We start from the raw sequence: 24,225 nt of genomic DNA on the forward strand, positions 1-24,225 counted from the left end.
CTGGAGCGTTGTGGGGGGGGGGGGGGGGATAAGATTTTGTTCTTGCAGCCGCGCTTTTCAAGCGGCCCGGCGAACTGACTGATTGAAACTGCCTGGCCGGGTCGGTGCTTCGGTTGGTTAGCCGCTTTTTTCCTCCCCTCATTCCCCCCACCTTTCCTCCCAGAGCGCTCAGGGGTGGGGTGGGAGGGAGGGGGGGGCGGCAGAGAGACAGTTGGGCCGGAGCGGGGGAGGGAAGGAGGAGGGGGCCGCGAGGGAGGGAGACAGGCGGGCGGGGGGGCGCGCGGTCGCCCGCCATGTTCGCCGAGATGAACCGCAGGACCTTGGCGTTCCGGGGGGGAGGCCTGGTCAGCGCCGCCACCGCCGCCGCCAATATAGGTGGTGGCGGCGGCGGCGGCGGCCCGACAGCTAACGGCAGCAACGGGAGCGGTGGCAGCGGTGGGCAGGGCGAGGCCTGGGTCCGTCAGGAAGCCGAGCAGTTGAACGGCCAGGGGGTGGAGGAGGAAGTGGAGCTGGAGACCGTGGAGCTGGAGGTGGCCGAGGTGGAGGCCGCGGACAGTGCCGGGAAAGACCTCTCGCCCACCCTTCCGGCGGGCGCTGCCCCAGCCGCCCCTGCCCCGGTGGGCCCCATGTTCGCCGAGAGGAACCGCCGGACCTTGGCCTTCCGTGGCGGGGGCTTGGTGGCGGCCACCTCAAACAATGGCTGCGACGGGGCGGGCTGGCCGCGGCGGCCGTTGAACGGGCGGGGTGGCGGCGGCGGGGAGGAGGAGGAGCTGGAGTTGGAGGGGCTGCTGGAGGGGAAAGAGCTGGTGCAGGACGGGGGGTCGCTGAGCGACAGCAGCGAGGACGAGGAAGACGGCGAGGGGGGCAGCCTGGGCGATGGCAGCGGCGCAGAGGGCGGCAGCTGCAGCAGCAGCAGGCGGTCTGGGGGGGACGAGGCGGAGGTCAACAGCGTAGGCGCGGGGGAGGGGGAGAGTATCCAACACTTTCCGCTGGCAACCCGGCCCAAGTCCCTCCTGCAGAAGCTGCACGTCTCCTTCCAGAGCTGCTGGCTGAAGGAGTTCCCGTGGCTACAGTACTGTCAGAAGACGGGACTGGTGTCCTGTGTTTGGTGCACGGCTGCCGCCCCTACCCCCTCGTCTACAGACGGCAGCAGCAACAACAGCAGCGGCGGGGGTCACGACGATCTCTGCAAGGGTACCCGCAATTATAAACGTGCCCTATTTCTCAGGCATCATCTGTCAGCTGAGCATCGCCTCAATGAGCCAGTTACTGCTGAGCAGGTAAGTTGAATTGGGTCAGGGGGAGGGGAGGAAGAGAAACGTGGTCTACCGGACAGCGGTGGTAGGGGGAAAGAAATCTTCCTGTCCTCCTTTTCCTTGGAGAGCCTTGTCAGGCAGACTGCCTTGTATGAATGACTTCAAAGGGCTTTTTTTGAGGGCCTTTCATAATCTTGATTGGTGGTCTCCCCCTAATAAGGAATTCATTCTGCTCTCTGATTTTAAGGAAACTTAATCTATAGCTTTGACTGAAAGTTTAAGGGTTGGCATGTAACAGTTTTGAGGTTCAATAATTGTTACCTTTAGTATTTCTTAAAGCAATGACTTATGTTGATTGTGGGAGGGGGGGGGGGTACAAGTCCAGGCCTCAGTATCTATTTTGCTGGTTCCCAACATGGGGCCCACGCCCCACAGGGGGTCAATTTGATTTTTAATAGGGGTAATTGGAACCTTGTTTAAATCAAGTTAAGGTCCTTTTTAGGCTTCCTCCACTTGAGTAGGAGTTCACTTTTTGAATAGTAAGACTTATATGTGGGGGAAGGGGGCATGAGGATTTTAAGGATGCTTAGGTGGGGCATGGGCAAAAAAAAAGGTTGTGAACCCCTGATCTATTTGGTTGGTATAAGGTTTGTGAATGTAAGGTCTAATATATTTTGTACTCCCTGTATTTGGCACTGTGTTATACCATGTGGTGCAAACTATCCTTTTTGCCCATTTACCATAAGCACAGTAAGGTTTATTCATAATGGGAATATATATATATACAGTATAGTTATTGAAACTGTCTTTCAAAAATCTTGAGTGTTCTTGAAAAATACATTTTTGCACTATATTTCAAGTAAAATTGTTTTGGCGGGCAGAATTTGTACCTATCTGTAACTCTTCAAAGCATCAGTGTTTTTCTGGCGTTATAGGATCCAGAGGAAAGAGCACTACTTTTAAAGCAGTGCAGGCAAGGTGTTCTGTTCTCATTCTATTTACTCATGTATGTTTTTAGAATGGAACTTGGCGCATTATGTACCTCTACTTTGTAATCCTTGATATTTTCAAATGTGCTGAAGTTTCTGTTATTAACAATGCTAAGGTGTGTGTTTTTTAACTTTTTGTGTCATGTGAATTTTTCTGCTTAGAAAACAGCTCACTGAACAATACATCAGAGGCAACAAAAATGAGACTAAAGTCAATTATATTTCTTCATCTGAAAATATATGTGTTAAACTTATCAAATTTCAGTTATCTTTCCATTTTCCTTCTCATTAAAGCCAAATGTCTGTGTTTGTATAGTAAGATGTTGGATGCAAGTTCAAGTCCATTCTCAATTGTGGAAGTTCATGAAAGGACTTATGAACTTTTCTACCCCATAAGATGATTGTGGGAAAAGATGATTGTGAGAAAAATAGAAGAGAATTCCTATATTCCTCTTAGAGTCACTGGAGGAAAGGCAAAATAAAAATATAACAATAATGTGATAAAAATTGCTACATTTAAAACAATTGAAAACATTTAGTTTAATAATAAACTTTTGAAGGTGAATAAATTAAGAGAAGAAATTACAAATGTGTGAAAGTAGACTTCGCATTCAGCTTTTGAATATTGAACAATTAGATCATTTTAAATTTATAGCGAGTCAATTATGTACCCAGATATGAATATGAACTATTATCCTTATATGGAATGACTTAACCTAATGGGATCCAAAGAAACATCAAAACTTGGGGATCTGAAGTTGGTTTCTTTGTATCTAAACTAAGCATTGTGCCCTAATGGACACTTGATTTCTCCTAAAGTTGTAAGTTCCAATAGTTTTATCTGGTTCTTTTCACTATTTTAATTGTCCCTTCTTATGCTTCATTATAATTATTTCTTTTAAGCCATATAGCCATGATGGTGAAGCTATGGGATGGGTTTTCCAGCGCGTGCCTATGGTTACTGGTGCACATGTACACAAGACTATCAGCTGGGCTTCCCTCAGGCGGCTGTGCCAGAAACCGGAAGGCCAGCCAGCTGATAGTTACGCATGCGTGCGCCCTAGTAAACGGAAAAAGCAGCAGGCTGGAGAGCTTGTTCATCCATAGCCCTCCCAGCTGGTATGGCTGACATACACTGCCGAGAGCGCAAGACTGGTAGGAGCCGCAGCTCCCTCTGCAAAGGCAGGCATTCGTACTGGCAAAGGTTGGTCCAAAATTGGATGCAGGGGAGCGCATGCGTGGTGGATATATACATGCATGGTGCGGCACATATGTGCACAGGTGTGTGCATACATGCGCAGGGTGTGTATTGCATTGTGGGTGCTGGCATGCGGGAGTGCTGTTGCACGCACGCATGTAGTTTTGGCAGATTCACCATCACTGCCATATAGCTTCATACAAACTAAAAACAGTCTCAATATTTAAGTTCTGTTAGCTCACCCAGTAATGTGGTAGGTCCTGTTTTGTCTTTAGAATGATTTAAGTGATTTCCTTTATTTTAACAAAATGTTGATAAAACATTTAAAAAACAGAAAACACAAGGTGATAGAAGAAATCATGTAAATTGGGTTCCCCAGTTTGGTGCTGGATTACAATTGCTTTCAGTTTTAAGTAGAGTAAACACTATTATTCAGTACTAAATTAACATTTTTTGATGTTGATGACCATTGTTTAATAAATACTTTTTTCAATAGGAAATTTGATCTAAACTAATATTTAAGTAACTTTTCTTGCCAATTTTAAATTCATTCACTTGTTAGTATTAAGTTCTGGTGATTCACTGCACTATATTAATACCTCCTCATACCTTGTCAGAGACTATACACATATGAATTGCTGCTGTTCTCTCAGCATATCCCATTTTCTCCAAATTTGTATCTTAGAAGTATGCTAGAGGTATTGCTGAGAGGTACTGAAGAAGGATGTGCTAATAGCTCAAGTGTACATTTCTTTAGAACGGTGTTTCTCAACCTTAGTAACTTTATGATGAATGGACTCTAGTTTATTTATTTATTTTATTTATTTGGTTTGATTTCTATGCCACCCTCTCCGCAGACTCAGGGCGGCAATTCCCGGTATTCTGCAGATTTGGGGACTTGAAGTCCAAGCACACCATAAAGTTGCCAGAGAGGAGAAGCATTGCCTTAGAAAGATGGGAAGACTGGTGGTGAAGTGTGATTTATTTCAGGATGAAGGGGAGAGCAAACGATTATCTATTGCCCTGAATTTGCGAAATATTTTTCAGTGCAATCAAATATACATTTCTTATTGTACTGTACTTACGATCCAAAGAAAAAATGGAATGTTTTTACTAAGTTCATGTTCTGTTTTGCTATATTCCCACATTATACAATGCCAGATACACAATTAGATTGCTGTGAACAAACATGAGGTATAGTATCCCATCGAATGGTCAGGGCCCACAGAGTTGACCTTCTCCAGCTCCTGTCAGCCAGACAGTGCCAGCTGGCAGGCCCTAAGGGAAGAGCCTTCTCTGTGGCAGCCCCTGCCCTCTGGAATTAACTCCCCCAAGAGATTCGCACAGTTCCCACTCTTCCGGCCTTCCGGAAAAGCTTAAAAACATATTTATGCCAGAAGGTTTGAGGCTGTTTAGCTTGGTCATTCTGCTTCAGCCTCTTTTACTCTTTGATTGGTGGAAGTGTGATTGAGTTGTGTGTGATACACTGATTATGATGTTTAAAGTTTTAGGCTGTTTTTAACTGTTTTAATTAACTTTGATTTTTCCTGTTGTTCTGTGTTATGTTGTAAGCCACCCTGAGTATCAGAAGGACAGCCTAGAAATCGAATTAAAGTAAGAAAGAAAGAAAGAAAGAAAGAAAGAAAGAAAGAAAGAATAATCATAAATTTTTGTGGGCTTTAATAGCCAACTAAAAATTTAAGGGATTTCCTGGTGAGATACGGTTTTCACTGGTTGATTCCAACTTTTTAATCATTATAGTTAAAAACCTTTTTCTCAAATTTCAAATTACATTTTGTTAAAATCCAGATTGTATATTGAATTTTTGAAACAATATTAAATTATTTTCGGTGCTTTGTGTATGTCCCTTAGCATGCAATACTTCCCTGTATTTCATTAGTACCTGCATTTATATTAACATCAACTATTTTTTTAAATTGCAGTATAACAGTTGATAACAAGAAGATGAACTCATTCTTCAGTTTAAGGTTCCTTAAAATAGATGTAGGGTATAAGTCTTCAATCTTAGGGCTTGGATATGAAAATCAGGTTAGGGATTAGATTGTTAAGCTAATTAAAATCCTCCTATTTGTACCTCTTGCATACCAGACATCTTGAAGGAACACTGTCTTCACTATACAACTAGGATGTTTTTAACCAAATAGCAGATAGTAACAAACTTTGCTTCATATTTATGTCATACATAATAAATATGGAATAAATATGATTATATGATAATCTGATAATATGGATTATCAGAATTAAAAAAGCTTGGTTCTTATGGAATGGATAATGTCTGATACTTCTAACACTTTTTACCAAAAATGTGTATATATCAGTTAGTGGGATTGAATGAGCTGTTTGATTAATGATAGTTACTGAAACTGTGTTTTGAAGTTTAGGATACAGGGTAAAATAGTAATTTTCCCAAAGCTTGTATCCCTTATACTGTCTAAATTATGAATTTAGTACCCCAAAATTTTGAAGGTCCCAAATTGAAGATTAGAAAAATATGTTTCAATTACAAATGCTGTGTTTTATTCCTCACTAGGCTATCTGGAAGTTTAAAAGGACAATAGAAAAACAAAAGGGAAACATGATATATAGTTGTCATAATAAACAGCAGTAGGGAATCAATGAACTGAGACAGCACAACTCTGGTAAAATTTCTCACAGAAAACATTTCAAATAATACATAATATTGAAAATGAACCATTACAATATTATATTCAAGTTTTATTTTAAAATATTTCAACTCAGAACAGAAATTAATTTTAATATTAGGAGGAGGCACCTTCAAGCCATTTCTCCATGTATTATTGGTAGAATGAAAGAAAAAAACCTGCTTTGGTGCCCTCAAAAGTGGAGTCTGTACAGCCACAAATGAATTATGGTTCTAAATATTATTAACTATATATTATCAGTCTTTTACACAGATACAAGGCTCTTTTGTCATAGTATAGTATAGTAATGGTATTGTGGTTATTTTTAAAGGATATTCAAGATGATCTTAATTTCTAGTAACCGTATTAATACAGTGTCTTTGAAAATGTTACCATGTTTGTCACTGCTTTCTTCTGGAATGGTTTTTAAATTTTCAGTAAGCACCAATATTCCGGGGAAGAAACTTTAATTTTGTTCAATATTAATTAACCAATTGTCAGTGAAAATTTATTTGTTTGTTTGTTTATTGTATTTCTATGCCATCCAACTCTCGAAGGATTCTGGGAGGCTTACAACAGGATATAAAATACATTTTAAAACATCATAAAGGATTAAGAGAAAAAAAATCACATACAAACATATCATTCAAGGCTAGACTTTGTAAAATTGCGAGATCAACGGCCCCAAGCCTGCCGGAAAAGCCAGGCTTTCAATGCTTTCCGGAAGGTCAATAGAGTGGGGGAAGTCCGGATCTCAGAGGGTAGTTTGTTCCAGAGAGCTGGGCCAGTCACAGAGAAGACCCTTCCCCCCAGGCCTGCCAGCCAATACTGTTTAGCTGATGGGACCTGGAGGAGACCAGTTCTGTGGGACCTTATCGGTCGCTGGGAACTATGAGGTAGAAGGCGGTCTCAGATGTGTAAATGTTTAATATACAACACATATTATGCATCATAGGGTTGTGCATTCAGATGCATTACTGTTGACGTAGCATTAGTCAGGAAAACTAAAGCATCTGCAACTTTTCTTGGATTCACAGTCACTCTGCAACTGACATAAAACATGCAAGGGATTTATCTGACAGTTGCTGCTTGAGCACTGATTCACATGCCAAATTGCATTTTGTCTTTTGAATCTCAATTATTGCTTTCAGTATTGCCATATTCTGCATCACCTATATCTCCTATATCAAGATTAGGGATGGTCTGATTATTTGTGATTATTTTACTGTGATTATTTTACTGAAAGAGTAGTAGATCCTTGGGACAAACTTCCAGCAGACGTGGTAGATAAATCCACAGTAACTGAATTTAAACATGCCTGTGATAAACATATATCCATCCTAAGATAAAATACAGAAAATAGTATAAGGGCAGACTAGATGGACCATGAGGTCTTTTTCTGCCGTCAGACTTCTATGTTTCTATGTTTCTATGTCTGTTTAACTGTGATTATAATAAAGTAAACACGAGATTTCCAATCTATGAACAATTTTTAATGTATTTATTTAATTTGTATGATCACTCAGCTCAACAAGTGACTCTGGGAAAGAAAATAACATTGAATACAATTGCCAGCAATAACAAAAACATGTATTGTACAACAATAACAAAATGTTTTAAAATTTAAGTGCCAAGTGCTAAAAGTAAAAAATACATAGCAGCTAAGAAAGAGTCCTTCATTAAGAAAGCACTTTAGTAAATTAGCAGATTTATCAGTGAGCTATGAAATAATGCATTTAAGGGGAAATAAATTAACCCATACAAGCAGCTTTTCATGGTAGTAACTTCTTATGCAAAAGTAACTTTGGAACCCAGTCAAAGCAGAATTTTATTTGCTGAACTATTAGATGTACTCCAATTATCAATATTCTATGCCAGTGATGGCAAACCTTTTGTCATCATGTACCAAAAGTACATGTCCATGCCAGCACTCCACCACGCATGCGCTCTGTGCACCCCATTTTGGACCAAACTTTGCTGGTGCAAATGCCTGCCTTTGCAGAGGCAGAAGTGGCTCCTGCCAGCCTCATGCTCTCGGCAGTGTATGCCAGCCATACCAGCCAGCAGGACTGTGGAGGAACGAGCCCTCCAGCCTGCTGCTGCTGCGCTGCCCATGGACCATCGCTCTGCTTTGCTTATGGATATGCAGCAGCCAATGAGGGAGAGGTGGAAGACAATCTTGACTGGATTGGGAATTCTCCCTCCCATTCCATTGGATGAGAGATGGCCGCTGCTACCTCTGCAAAGAGTTTCCCCTCCTCCCAGGACCTTTCTCTCCCCCCATAAGGCAAACCCCGAAGTTTACAATGAAGCTGGCAGGAGGAAGAGAAGCCGCTGCTACCTCTGCAAAGAGGCAGCGGTGCAGGCAAAGAGGCAATGCCACTTTGTCGACATGAACTGCATCCAACTTGGGTCCTGGGCAGCGGGTGTTGATGGGATGGTTGTTGCTCATGCCTGATAAGAGGAAGAGCACGTGTCATGAAATAAACTTCCCTTTTCTGATAAAACGCATGTGCACTGGACAGCTATTCTTCTGTTTACTAGTGCGCATGCGTGCATAACAATCAGCTGGCTGGCTGGCTGATCTTCTGGCATGGTTAACAACTGCAGTGATTCACTAACAACTGTGAAATGGGCAAAACTCACTTAACAAATCTCTCACTTAGCAATATAAATTTGGGGGTCATTTGTGGTTGTAAGTTGAGAACTATCTGTCATCACATTTGGTGTGTGATAAAATTAATTTCACTATTTGCTTTGTTGAATTGGAAATATATGGCAATGGACTAAACTATAAAATATTATAAAGAAAGCAATAATATTTTAGAATTGGGTTGTTTAATCCTAAAAATATCATTTAGAATTTAAAACCAATAAAGCCTAAATTCAAATGTATAATCTTAATTCCCTCCTCTTCTCTTAATTACAGGAATCTGAATTAACTTCAGAATTTGCTGAGAGAGACTGTGATTATAATATTAGGCCAAATGAGAACTCTTACTGCTATCAACTATTGCAAGAATTAAATGAGCAAAGAAAAAAAGGCATTCTCTGTGATGTCAATATTGTGGTGAGTGGAAGAGTCTTCAGAGCTCACAAAAATATTCTGGTTGCAGGCAGCCGTTTCTTCAAGACTCTGTATTGCTTTACAAACAAAGAAAATCGTAACCAAACCACTGTTACCTACTTAGATGTTGTTGCTGTTCAAGGCTTTTCTGTCATCTTGGACTTTCTATACTCTGGTAACCTTGTGCTTACAAGCCAGAATGCAATTGAAGTTATGTCAGTGGCCAGCTACCTTCAGATGACAGAGGTTGTGCAGTCCTGTCGTAATTTTATCAAAGATGCCTTAAATATAAGCATAAAATCAGAAGCCCCAGAAGCTGTAGTTGTGGATTATAATAGAAGATCAGTGACTAGAGATGGGTTATCTTCAAGGGATCAGAAAGTTGCTAGTTTTTGGGCCACAAGAAATCTAACTAACTTGGCAAGCAACATAAAAACTGAAAATGATGGCTACTGCATTGATGAAAGCCAGTCTGAAAACTACCAAATTAATGATTGGGTCCAGGACAGTTCACCTGAAATGGCTGAAAATGAATCTCAAGGTGAAGGAAAGGTCTTTGTGTGGAATGATATGAGTTCACAGGGACAATCGCTTCATGAACCCGGAAAAACAAGAAGGAAAAACCCAGGTGCAAAAAGATTTGTTTACAATATACCACCCAGTAATGATGAGCCGTTAGAAGATTGCTCAGCTACTCAAACTTCAGTACAATATCCAGAAGAAGATCTGCAGTTTATCAAAGAAGAAGTAGCAGGTAAATGCTGGCATGATGGATATCAAACGTTACAATTAATTAAAGCAACAAAATTATTTTTTCAAAGTTTCAGATCCTAACATTTTTTAATGTTTCTACTGACATATAAATGCATCCTTTTCTCTTTTAATTTTGAAATCATTGAGTCATTTACATATAGATCATAGAATGTGCAGCTCTTTTTTAAATGAACATATAGAATAAATCTCAGGTATGAAGATTGAAGCTATTGGTTTTACTGCAGAATTACAAAAACTATACTATAGAGGGAAAGATAGCGCTAATGTCGCATATTTATACTAAAATGTCTAAACTTCCTTTCCAAAACAGTTTCTTTGTAATAATGTTTACAATTGAAGAATTCTGTTTAGAAGATTACAGAATCAGTACTAAATATTCTAAACTTCCAAAATTATTAGCATATTTTATAACATGCAGAGTGCAGGCATATATGATAATACCGTTTTTGACAGTTCAGTTCAATTTGCTTTAAAAAAAAACGTACTTCTTTTCAACCTAGATCTGGTTTCTATCTACAGGATATAAGAGTGCTTTGTTAGGAGCATCAATAGCCAGCATATTCAGAGGAAGAAAAAAAAATCAAATCTTTGAAATCTGGTTTATATTCCTGTCACTAACAGACAAATGGCATTTGGGAGAAACTGAAAAGTGTATAGTATTTGAAATCAGATCCTAATTCTAATAGTTTGGTAATGTAAAATAAGTGACACATAGAATTGTATTTTGTACTACTTATAATTTAGAAGTGTATGCTTTTAAATAAAATAAAGCCAATCTTAATATATTATACTGTTTATGAAGATATTTAAACATCTTAGTATAATTAGCTGAGGAAAAACAGGAAACACAGCAAATCTAGAAATATATTTTAAAAGTTAATAGTAGAAATTACCAAGGTACATTTAAGGGAGACTTGAATCCAGCAACATTTTTTCCTGTATCATTTAACGCATTTTCATAGAGACTATGGGATTTTTCCTTCAACTTTATAAAGTTTCCCCCATATTACCACCATTATGAGTACAGTGGTTAGAATGCAGTATTGTTTTAATAAGGGGTTTTTAATGACTTTTAATTATTAGATTTGTTATATATTGTGTTATTATTGTTGTGAGCCGCCCCGAGTCTACGGAGAGGGGCGGCATACAAATCTAATGAATAATAATAATAATAATAATAATAATAATAATAATAATAATAATAATAGCAGGCTGACTCTGCCAACTGCCAGGAATTCGATCTTGACCAGCTCAAGGTTTACTTAAACTTCTATCCTTCTCAGATCTGTAAAATGAGGGATCAGATTGTTGGGAGCAATATGCTGACTCTGCTTAGAGAATGCTGTAAAGCATTATGAAGCAGTATGTAAGTCTAAGTCTTAAGTGTTATTATCTGATAATTAAAAGAAATATTTTTATATTCTTTAAATATTGAGCAAAGGTTATTTGAAGAATTCAACATACTAAGAGTAATTTGAGTTAATCCTTGACTTACAACTAGAGTTAGGACTGGAATTTCCATAGTGAAGCAGTGCAGTTGTAGCCTGTTGCATCATTTGAATGTATCACCTGCAGTCCCAATTGCCTTCATAACCCAAATCTCACAGGTGCTTAAACAGTAAGAGGTGGGAGCTCCAGGTGAGCAAAGGTGCTGTGTGTGTTTGGTATAGGTCTGAGAGGATTGGTGCAGCCACATAAGGGGGATTATGATAGGGCACAAGCTCAGGAAAGCTTGGCTAACAATTTGCTGTTGCTCAGGAGTTTCTGGTGTGCCATATCATTGGGAATATAACACTTTTGCAGCTGTAGCATGTCATGTATTGTGCTGCATTGCTGGGCCAGGCTCGGCTGGGCTTGGTGCAAATATAAAGGGAGTTTCTGGCACCATGGCCTTTTGAGCTGCAGACACAAGTCCCTTTGTGTTTTGCGAAGCCTGCCCCAGTCTGGCCAAAGGGGCTTCTGGTACACAACTCTGGAACATTTTGCAGTCCCAGAATTGCAGTGTGCCAGGATGCCACTTTGAACCATGGAGCTCAGCAACAATGTACAAAGGCATTGCACCCTGGCAAGCCCCAGTTCAATAACCTCTGCCACCCTTTACATCAGTGATCCTCAACCTTCCTGGCTCCATGAAGTTTCACACACTTGCCTTGCCATTTGCATAGCCTGGTAAGGCCCAACAGACCTTACCAGTCTGCGGCCCAGGGCTTGAGGACCCCTGGTATTCACCACCCCAGCTGACTTTTCCATCATCTTGCTCCTTTGGCTGACAAGGTGTGTCAGCACTGGCCCTTTGTGAGTAAGCTGGAACCACAGAGTGCACCATCATCTTCAGAACTTGTGAGGAAACTGCTCTGTGAGACCTTGGAAAGAAAACCTTGTGTAGCCAGCAGCTGCCTCACAAAAAGGGTATAAAAAGGGAAAGTCAGGTGGGTGAGAGGTAGTTGAAGTACCCCTGCAGTTGTAAATGCTTGCAGCTCGTGTCCAAATTTTGATTATATGATTATTGTTCATGTAATGTTGTTTGTTCAGTGACTTCAAACAGTGCTAAACAATGGCCCTAAGTTCAGGACTACCTGTATAAAACAGTATAGTTGTGCTTCGCTTCTTCCTGTCTTAGAATTAAGCCAGGAAGGAAAAAGCTTCAATGAACACAGCTGTATTTCATCCCAGAACGTTTCTATACATTATAAATATTCCAGACCCAAAAATATGAGGTTGCTGGGGGAGGGGGCTTAAACCAAAAATACATTGAAATCATTGGGGTGAGTTTTAACTAAACAATGCAGTAATGCTTGTTTAGGAATCCTTTCACTGCTCGTCCAGTTAAAAAAGATTAATTGTGAAATAAAGGTACAAGGAAATAACTATTTATTTAAAACAATTATAAAGTCACCCATATCACACTCTGGATAGTTCCCAATCAAAATTAAAACAGCATAATTAAAAATAACGTAATACAATAATCAATTAAAATAATACATTTTAAAATTTCAACAACTGCATTTGCTTCATAATCACTGCAAAATGTTTCTAAAAATTGGGCAGGCTCGATTATGGTAATAACTTGAGCATTACTTATAATGGCAAATCACTGATTACTCCCCGCCAAAATACAGTGGTACCTCTACTTAAGAACTTAATTCGTTCTGTGACCAGGTTCTTAAGTAGAAAAGTTTGTAAGTAGAAGCAATTTTTCCCATAGGAATCAGTGTAAAAGCAAATAATGCGTGCAAACTCATTAGGAAAGAGATAAAAGCTCGGAATTTAAGTGGGAGGAGGAGGAAGAGGAGGAGGACAGTCTCTGCCGAAGGAAGAAGATGAGGTGAGGGGAATCAAAAAAATCCAAAACTTTGAGGCTAAAAAAGAAAAAAAAAGAGGGACTCTGAGGCGGCGAGGAGGAGCACGCGCCTCCCATACACCCGGTGCAAGGCTGCTTCCCATACACTGCGCCAGAGAGAGAAACCCAGGGGGAGTGGCAGGAAACTGGCCTGGCCTTTTTGCCGCTCTCAAATTTCCTGGGAATTTTTTCTGGGCTTGGGTTCTTAAATAGAAAATGGTTCTTCAGAAGAGGCAAAAAAATCTTGAACACACGGTTTTATCTAGAAAAGTTCTTAAGTAGAGGCGTTCTTAGGAAGAGGTACCACTGTACATGGACATGAAGTCACTTATTCCAACTTGAAAGACATATTATATTTCTATTAAAGGCAGAGGAGATATGGATGTAAGGATTGTTGGAAGAGATTGTTAGTTTCAACCAAACCGTACTAAATTGCTATGCTTTAAGGAAATCAAGCCAGTGCCTTTTCCTTTGTTCTTTTTGTAACTGATGTGAGATATTTAGAGTATAAAGTGCCTATAGAAAATAAGAGGAAGCTCAGTATTCGTTCTTCATTCACTCATTACAACTGACTTCACTAATTCATTAGTTGAAGTTTGTGATGATAGGTTTCTAGGTTTTCATTCCTGTTACCTACTCTGAGGACACATGCCAAGAACAGCTGAAAGAATGTTGGAAATAGATTGTAACTCCTCCCTCTTTGACAAATGGGTCATATAACACATTTGCCCAGATAACCAGCCCTGACTGTTTCTGGGCAGACATTCAAATTAAATGATTGTTTACTTTACCCATGATTGCCAAGTTAACATTTTAATTAATTTCTATTAATATCTAATAATTGGAAGAAGTCAAAATAAATAAACTAAAGCTTTAGATTTAAACTGTAGTTCTATTCTATTATGTTAAATTTGATGAGAGTTAATGTACTTTTTTTTGCTTTTTTTCTGCATTTTGCATATCTTTACCTTTAATATCTTCATTGAATATTGAGTTTCATATGAGTCCTATTTATTTATGAAGAAATTTTGAGTAGTCAAGTAAATTTGGAAGTGTGCTTGTTTCCTTTTTCATACATAAAATTATTCAATATGAGAAAAGTAATTCCTACATTTCAGTTAGCTCAGTTAACTAGGGCCAGGTAAATGAGAGCTGATTTGAACCTTTTAAAGCAATTTTAGTTTATGAATGATTTATCTAAAAACCAAGGTAACATTACCTATTGCTTAGACATTTTAAAATTTATTTATTGCAATGCACGAAGTTCTCTAATAGTCCAGTAGTCAACATTGGACTTTGTATTTAAAGCTTTCGCAAAAGAATGTTGGAAGCAATTATTTACTATAGTAATTTATTTTGGTGTACATCTTGAGACTTACATGAGAGTTAGGGGACATTTTGTGGGAAACATTTCTCTATTTTAAAATAAATAATAGTGTTGATTTCAAATTATAAAGCAGCACTGTTAGATTTGAATGATTTTTAAATGTAAGATATTACTAGCAATTGTATTCAAAACATACAATTGCTAGTAATATCTTACTCAAGACATTTTAAGGGGGCACTAATTTTTCTATATCTATTCAGTCTATTTTTTTAGGTTTGTCAACAATTTGGGATTTACTCTTTTAACTGTAATATTTCATTTTATTTGTTAAGGGTCTTCTAGTCTCAATAACAGGTCCATTTTAGCTTAGCTTTCCTCAGTAAAACAATAAAACTTGATTTATAAATTTCCCCTATTCCTCCATCATTTTAAGGCCTTCCTATCAGTTTCTGCCAACCAAAAGATGCTTCTATTTGCTCTGTCCCTGAAAGTTCTTCTGGTTAGTCCTGATAGCCAAATAGAAAATTCATAGAAACAGAAACTTAAGTGATCTGGTTTCTTTTCTCTATGAAATAGCCATGATAAATTACAGATTAGACTGGGTGTTGAATGTAGAACTGTATGTAGAATTTTCTAGTTGCAGTAGGTAAAACAGAACCAGATAATGCTCAAATTAATTACTTAAATTACTACTCATACTCACATTAACTCAGCTCAAGTTTTTCACATTAACTCAGGTCAGGTTTTTGTACACTATTTTGCATCTCAAAAATGTGAAATTAATGCATAAAGCATATACAAGTTTTAATGTACCACTTTTGAATCTTGAATCTCAATATGCCTCATAGTGTGGGACTTGTCTGTCTTTTTATGTACAATATCAGTATTTATTTGCATTAATATGTCTTTTGTTTAATTTTTTTTTTAAAATCTCATAACAGGTACCTCAAATGATTTCAAGTTTGGAATATTTCCTAGTATCACCAATGATTTCAAGTTTGGGTTGCTACCAGGGACTTCAAATGATTTCAAATATGGATTGCTACCTGAATCCTGGCCCAAAGAAAACTGGGAAAATGGTGAGCAAATCTATTTATACAAGAGTAATACAATTGTACTATATCAAAAGTGAACATCATTCTCCAAAAAAATCCAAAACTGTACAAAGAATCTGCAATGGTAATTATTAAGCAAGATATCTATTGTTGGTTGATAATTTTGCAGATCCACGGACCATAAGAATTCTGAAGGTCTTGGCATATGTTTCCCTTCTAATAAAATTTTTTTGTGAGGGAATGTTTCCCTCAAACTAGAAGAAAAACATTCCTAATCTGTCTTTACAGATTTCCCAGAATTTGGAGGATTTAATCATATGTGTGTCATTATCTTCATTTGTTCATACAATTTAAAATGTACTTAAAGTCTGCTACAATTCAAAAATGTCCATTTTGAATTTCTGGCGCAATTTTAAAAAGTTTTAAGACTTTGGTACAATTCATCTTATATTAATGGTGAACAAATTTCATGGTTTTTAATAAGAACTCTAAAATGTCAGGATCCGTAAAATTTAATTTAAACTGGTGGATCAATGTGGGAGGACAGAGTTTTGAGCATTTTGATTGAAAACAGTATCTCTAGAGATTAGCTTTTTCTAAAATTTTGGTTGAACTTCTTTTCTTATGAAAATGTATGAGTGATGGACTCAATTAGAGGGCCTTTTATTTGCCAGGTTTAGTACAGGTAGTCCTCAAGTTATGACCAACAGTTGTTGCTAAGCAAAATAGTTGTTAAGTGAGTTTTGCCACATTTTATGACCTTGCTTGCATGCTTGCCATAGTTGCTATGTGAATCTCTGTGATTATTAAATTAGTAACATGGTTGTTAAGTGAATCTGGCTTCCCCATTGAGTTTACTTGTCAGAAGATCATAAAAGGTGATTAGACCCCGGTACATTACAACTATCAAAAATATGAGTCAATTGTCAAGGGTATGAATTTTCATCATGTGACTTTGGGGATGTTTCAGCAGTTGTACAAAAAGCAATCATAAATCACTTTTTTCAGTGCCATTGTGACTTTGGCCACTAAATAAATGTATGTAATGAAAGACTACCTGCATTAGCATTCTGGCAAACCTTGAACAGAAACATTTCTGAAATTTTTTTTGTATGTACAGTGATCCCTCGAGTTTCGCGATCTCGATCTTCGCGAAACGCTATATCGCGATTTTTCCACCCGATGACGTCACTCTCTTCCTTACTTTCTCATCTTTCTTTCCTTCTCTCTCTTTCTCTATCTCTCCCCCTCTTGCTGGCGGGCGGCGGGCGGGCGGGCGGGGGCATCAGCGAGGAGCCGGGGTTTCCCCTTTGCGTGGGCAGCGGGGAAACCCAGATCTTCGTCTGCTCGCTGCTGCCGCAGCCGCCCAGCAGCTGATTTGCTCAGCGGCAGCAGCGAGGAGCCGAATCGGGCTTTCCCCTTTGCGTGGGCGGCGGGGAAACCCGGATCTTCGTCTGCTCACTGCTGCTGCAGGCAGGCAGGCGGCGGACAAGCGGCGGGCGGACAAGCGAGGCGGCGGGCAAGCGGCGGGCAGGCAAGCGGCGGACAAGCGGCGGGCGGACAAGCGGCGGGCAGGCAGGCGGCGGACAAGCGGCGGGCGGACAAGCGGCGGGCGCGGCAGCAGCGAGGAGCCGAAGATCGGGGTTTCCCCTTTGCGTGGGTGGCGGGGAAACCCGGATCTTCGGCTCCTCGCTGCTGCGGCGCTGCAAAGCAGATCAGCTGCTGGGCGGCGGAAGGAACCTTCCCTGGGTCTTCCCAGGTGCGGAAGTAAAAACACCATCTGCGCATGCACAGCCATGGAAAAAAAGGGCGCGCATGCGCAGATGGTGTTTTTACTTCCGCACCACTATATTGCGAAAAATCGAGTATCGCGAGGGGTCTTGGAACGTAACCCTCGCGATACTCGAGGGATCACTGTATTAGAAAATTTCCAATATGTATACTTTATGTTGTTTATTCAATAAGTATAATTACCTAAATACTTTCAAGCCACTGAAACACTTAAATGCAATTGTCATCATTTTTTTTCTGATGACCTTGAAAATGGGCGAATTAAACACTGGAATTTTTTTCAGAAAGTACATGTATGCTATTGTATGTAGGTTGTTACTAAACAGTTGGAAATCACATTTTTGCTAACATTTTGTTGTTATGTTCTGTTTAACCTTGGTCTCTCAGAAGTCAAGTCATTTAACACCTTAGAAATGAAGGTCAATGAACTAGTTATAAGTAAACATACTAAGGTATGTGGGTGAAATAAATTTGGGTGTTATGGCTATGCACAGATTAGCTCTATACCTGTATATACATACATAAACACTGTGTTATATTATGTTGTTATATTTTGAAAAATAATGATCTAACTTATTCAATTACTTTTGTTTGGATCTTTAGGTGATTCTTCTCTAATCATGAATAAATTGAAGTGTCCACACTGTAACTATGTAGCCAAATATAGAAGAACACTAAAGAGACATTTGCTCATTCATACAGGAGTGAGGTCTTTCAGCTGTGATATTTGTGGAAAACTGTTTACTCGTAGAGAACATGTAAAAAGACATTCCTTGGTATGTAACATCTACAATTTGCTACAATAAAACTTAATATTTGTTGTATTGAATTACCCTGGTATATCATGTTTCATATAGAATTAAGCTGCTAACTGATAACACAATTGTGCAATTTACAATTAAAGTGTTTACAATTAACTTGCTTCAAGCTACAGCATTTTCTGTGGCAATATTTGGAATTATAGTGTCCTATTGGGCAAACTAACATCTATAATTGGATAATGGTGAGAAGTTCTTTGAGGTGGGCTCCAGCATGAGTCCGAACACTCGGAAGGCTAAATCTCTGGTCCTGGTGACTGACCAGGATTGTAAAATACGTTTAGACATTCAAAATTAATGAATTGGATAATTAATAAAAGTTATCCCAATTTTTTTTTCTAAATACTGCAAAAATGGAAATACTTCTCTGGTTCATTATTCAGGAAGGCTACTATTGCAGATAAACTAGTAACCAGATTTAGATGAATAGGTAGAGCAGTGATGGCGAACCTTTTCTGGTTCGTGTGCCAAAAGGGGGGGAGTGCAGGGGGAGCGCGTGAGTGTGCCCACACCCATAATGCCATGGGGGGGGGGCTGCACATGCATGCGGGACCCCCCTCCCAGCACACGATGGCACACCCATTTTTTGCTCTCCCCAGGCTTTAGAGCCTTTCTAGGAGCCTGGGGAGGGTGAAAACGGCCTCCCCTCTGAGGCCCTCCAGAGGCCAGAAATGGCCCATTTCCCACATTCTGGTGTCAGAGTTTATTTCCTTTTAACTCCCAAGAACTGAAGGAAATTTAAGATTGGCATTCCTTTTTAAAGTCTGCCTGAATATCTGGTTTAGGAAGTAATATTGTTGAGACATGTCACTAATATTTAATTCTGATATTAGGTTTCAAATTACCTCCTACAGTAATTTATAATTCAACTCACTAAGGAACTGGGGCTGAACTAAGAGCTGCAAAATATAACAAGAACAAAGTAACAAGCTTGTATTTTTTTCACTGCTTGTGAAGTGCAGAATTTGGATATGAGTGTAGCCATACTGTGGTTTTCAAGTATATTAAAATCTAAGTTTGGATTAATTACAAAGCCTAAATCCTTTTAAATAAATTATATGAAATCTGTTCATGTAATAATTATATCCTTTATGCAGGTTCACAAAAAGGATAAGAAGTATAAATGCATGGTGTGCAAGAAGATTTTCATGTTAGCAGCCAGCGTTGGAATAAGACATGGATCTCGGCGTTACGGTGTTTGCGTTGACTGTGCAGACAAATCTCAGCCAGGAGCGCAAGAGGGAGTAGACCAGGTACAGGACACCGATTTTCCTAGAGATGAAGAGTTTGAAGAAAATGAAGTAGGGGAAGCTGATGAAGAGCTACCTGATGATATAGAAGAACAGAATGACCAGACTCGGTGGGATGAATCTGGGGAAGTCTGTGTGCCTTTAGAAGACTGAGGAGATTTGATCTTATAGATGCTTTATTTTGACGTCATACAGACTGACCATGTTGAATTTTTGGACTGAAGGCTTGGAAAAAATATGGTACAGCCTGGATGAGAGTTATGTTGCTGTGAAATTTATAGGGTTAAAGCCTTATAGCAAAAAAAAAGGATTATTAATTTTTTTAAAGATATTTGCACAGGGCTGTACAGCATACAGTCATTTGGTTGAATTATATAGAGTCCTCACACCTACAGTCAATTATCAAAGTAAAAATGTATTTTTATTATTTATAGGATATTACTATTTGGGTCCTAATCTGGCATAGTACTGAACTATGCCTTTGTTAATCATTCATGTGTCTCTTAATATGGATGAAATAAATCACAATTTTTGGAGATGGCTCCCTTGATTCCAATCATAGTTTTTGAACAAAAGTGGCTAGTCTGGCATAGTGGCTCGCGTTTCCTAAAAGGAGGCTTTACCTCACCTCTCTTGCCATTGCCCTTCCTCCAATATGTCAAATATCCAGCTTCTGGATGAGATGAATCCGTGTCACTTAATTTTGGCAGGATATGGTAGCTGACAAGTCCTGGAAACCTAATCACTGATATTTAATTTCCTCTGTTGTTTAGGTTTCAGTACTTTTGAATTTGCAAAATGCTACAGCTCTTTCACCAAATGTTAATAATGATTTAATAATTTAAAATTGCAAGGAAGATTGTGATTGGAATGAAAGAAATGTTCTCCTTGTCACTTAAAGAATTTTGTGTTAGACACTTTTTGGCGTGGCTGCCCATATTTTAATTTATGTTTTTGTTAGCACTATTCTATTGGCTATTACTTTTATTCACTACTGTATACCTCAATCCATCACAAAGCTTAGAGACCTAGAATCTGAAAAGAAGTGTAATTGATATTTTTGATTTTAATAGTCCAGCCCAATTTGTCTGCTCTTGTCTAGTTTTTGTTATGTGAAAAATTAGACATAAGGCTGTCTATTTTTTGTGCCCCTTTGCTTTTCATTAAAGTAAACACAAACTGAATCTTTGCTTCTCTCCTATTTTGGGGGTTCTTTTATATACCAAACAAACTACTTTTAACTTGGCAGCTTAATTTGCTGGAACTTCTTTTTTTTAAAAAGAAAATTGTTAATATAATTGCTGGAGCTATTTATCCCCAATGCTCTTTGCTTCTGTTTTTGGATGAGAAGTTGAAACTTGAATTTTTGTAGCCATAAATCTTTTCTAAACTTGTTATATTGTACCAATGATTTCAGGCCTTTTTTTCTGAGGGAAGGGAGGGTATTGCACCTTTTTTATGCTTAGAATTCTCAGCTTCATCTAGCCTGAATGCACGTGAGCTATCTGAAGTTTAGACACTGCATTCAATATATTACTATGTCACAGTGAATAAATATGCACAGCATTTATCATAATACATAGCTAGGCCAGTGTGATAGTACTGTATTATAAGTTGAGGGTTACCATATTTGAGTTTATTAACTTTAAAATGAGTATATTTTCCTATTTTATATCTGCGAACTAAATTATGGTAGTTGTGTGATAAACTGCTTTGACAGATAGAATCTTAATGGTGCTCCATCTGTTCAAAGTTTATATATATATACATATATATATAATATATATATAAAATATATTTAAAGAGACAGCTTTATTATCCCTTATTTCAATACAACAATGGATTAATGTTAGACACTGTTTCTGCTGAATGAAACAGAGACTGAATCATATGGGTATTAAATTGTATAATCTTTTCTATCCAAGTACATCATTGGTAGATTCCACATCACTGTAAACCTGACAGATAAGTAGTTCTTGGGTTTTGTTTTTAAGAACTGAAAACATCTTATTCTCTTCTAGACTGAAATGAGTAATGTGTAATTCTGTTGGGGTCCAAAGTAGAAAATAGTGGGGAAACATAATATGAATGGGAAGTATTTTAAACGTTAAGTAAATGTTCTGCTCTGTGAATATGTAAGTTATAGTATAAAGATTTTTTTCATCCCATTTATTCCCCATAAAATAGTTTACAATTGATCTACCTATCTTGTCCGAAAATCACCTAAATCTGCTTTATTATAACATACTATTCACTTAATGCTTAAACTGGACCTGGCTTTACATTCTTAATGTATTTTACTTACTCTCTTGAAACAGAATCTCCTTTTGCTACTTAAATCATTTGTGTATATCTGGTAAATTATGACCAAATCTGTTGTTAGATTAAATGCAGTAAATTGAAATATACACTTGGTACACTACAAAATTGTTGTGATTTGTTCGGGTGATCTTTTTTTAAAAAAAACATCTGTAGACATTCAGGGTTTTTTGTTTGTTTTGGATAAATTGTGCATTTTGCATCCCTAAGGATTTTTAAAATTACATCATAAGTGTGACATTTTGCCGATTCCTTTAACAAAACATCAGCATTATCAACATTATTTTATCAAAGAAAACTTAAATTTAAACAACTGATACTCCATCGAATTGTCCCTGTGCTGATCTTTTTATTGCTTATGACTAATTGGAAGAAAAATATTGATAATTTATATTTTGGAAAAAAGTTCTTTATAAACCAGAGATTATTGTTAAATACTAACTTTTACATGAATCCTCAAATTGCCTTAGATTTTTGGGGTTTACATTTGTATAGCTATTAAAAACAAATCCATCTAGTACCTTTGTTTAAGCTGGATTTGAATGGTTAGCTATACTACTACAGTGGTACCTCTACTTAAGAACGCCTCTACTTAAGAACTTCTCTAGATAGAACCAGGTGTTCAAGATTTATTTGCCTCTACTTAAGAACCCGAGCCCGGAAAAAATTCCCAGGAAATTTGAGAGCGGCACGAAGGCCCGGCCAGTTTCCTGCCATTCCCCCTTTAATCCTGGCCATCTGGGCTGCCAGAGCAGCCTTTTGGTGGCACTTAAGGAGGCTTTGGCAATCCAGAGCGAATGAAGCATTTTCCTTTCTCTGGGCACTTGGACAGGGAATAAACCTCTGCCAATGCCCAGAGAAAAGAAACGCTCCCTTCGCTCTGGGCAGCTGAGGAGTCACCAGAGCAAAGGAAAGGCACTGGCTCCAAAGCGAGCAAGTGAGCCTTCAGCATGGGTAGGAAGAGGCAGCACGTAGCAGCAGCAGTAGCAGCCAATGTATGGGAGGCGGCCTCGCGGCGGGTGTATTGGAGGGGCGTGCTCCTCCTCGCCACCTTACACTCCCTCTTTTTTTTTAAAGCCTTAAAGTTTTGGATTTTTTTTTATTCACCTCACTCACCTTCTTCCTTCGGCAGTGACTCTCCTCTTCTTCTTCTTCCTCCTCCTCCCACCCAAATTCTGAGCTTTTATTTCTTTCCTAATGGGTTTGCACGCATTATTTACTTTTACATTGATTCCTATGGGAAAAATTCTTTCTACTTAAGAACCTGATCACAACATGAATTAAGTTCTTAAGTATAGGTACCACTCTATAAGCAATTTTCCAAAATAGCTTCAGGCAAGAAGCATGTTTATTTAAGCAAGCTTTATTTCCTAAATACACTGTCACGGTATGAAAATGTACATAACTAAAGCAAAATATAATAATTTAAAAAGTTACATGTAAATACGTGAAGCATAATAAAAAGAACAAAGTCCATAGTTTAAAATGTATTTATATATTTTAAGCTGCTGCATACAATTTAAGAAACTGCAAGAAATAATATAGATGGTATCTCTTCAGTCTGCCTCTCCTAAGGGTATGTGCCTTAGTTTAGCTCTGGACTTTATAGCTTTATACGAATTTTGCACTATGACAATATATTTGCTTTGCTTAGCCTGGCTACTGGCCTTAAAATCACAAATTTTCTTACCTACTTATTTTTTCAATCAAATTAGTTTATATAAGCCCCTTTGAATTTCAGTTTCCCTTTATATACCGTATTTTTCATAGTATAAGACACACCTTGGTTTTGGGAGAGGTAAACAAAGGGGAAAAAATCTGCCTCTGCTTCCCAGCAAACAGCACTATCTGCTGTGTATTTCTGTGCATGTGTGCCTGATCCATAGAAATAGCAAAGAATTTGTACATTATGGTAGTATATTAATGCGAGAAAGTTTTCTTAAATGTAGTCACACTCACTCCTCCCAATTATTTAAATAGATCTACTCCAAACATGGATAAGTCAAGGTTTAACTCAGCTTCCTTATTTTAATACTAAAACGGACACTTACATTTCATATTGTACAGATGCTGTTAAAATTGGTGTGGCTTTCTGGAAGTATAGTTATTCTCTGCTATTTCAAAGAAGATACAATACCATTGGGCCTCTTCAGATCAAGCATTTATTTTAAAAAGCTTCATTTTGTTGTCTAGAACAATAATAAAGCAGTCTTTCAAAAAGTAAGTCTAATAATTTGAACATTCTATAGACATTTATAATTATTGACTTACCTTCTTGCATCCAGTTTCAGCAATCTCATTAGCACAAGAAAATAAAAATCTGTCTCTCCCTCCCAGCAATTTGTCTCCTTGTAGCTTTAATTTCACTTTCAATCTAG

The 24,225-nt window shown here is 38.4% G+C and overlaps 1 protein-coding gene across 1 annotated transcript; it reads left to right on the top strand.

The window, feature by feature from the left end:
* The first annotated feature begins 245 nt into the window (after positions 1-245).
* ZBTB10 (zinc finger and BTB domain containing 10) lies at positions 246-20,712 on the top strand. Its single transcript, XM_070747970.1, has 5 exons — positions 246-1,280; positions 9,036-9,927; positions 15,556-15,693; positions 18,064-18,236; positions 19,376-20,712. Exons 1-5 carry the CDS (start codon positions 294-296, stop codon positions 19,679-19,681), a joined length of 2,496 nt encoding a protein of 831 aa, XP_070604071.1. The 5' UTR covers positions 246-293; the 3' UTR covers positions 19,682-20,712.
* Positions 20,713-24,225: the final 3,513 nt, after the last annotated feature.

Source organism: Erythrolamprus reginae, chromosome 3 (genome assembly GCF_031021105.1).
Source record: "Erythrolamprus reginae isolate rEryReg1 chromosome 3, rEryReg1.hap1, whole genome shotgun sequence".
NCBI lineage: Eukaryota > Metazoa > Chordata > Lepidosauria > Squamata > Dipsadidae > Erythrolamprus > Erythrolamprus reginae.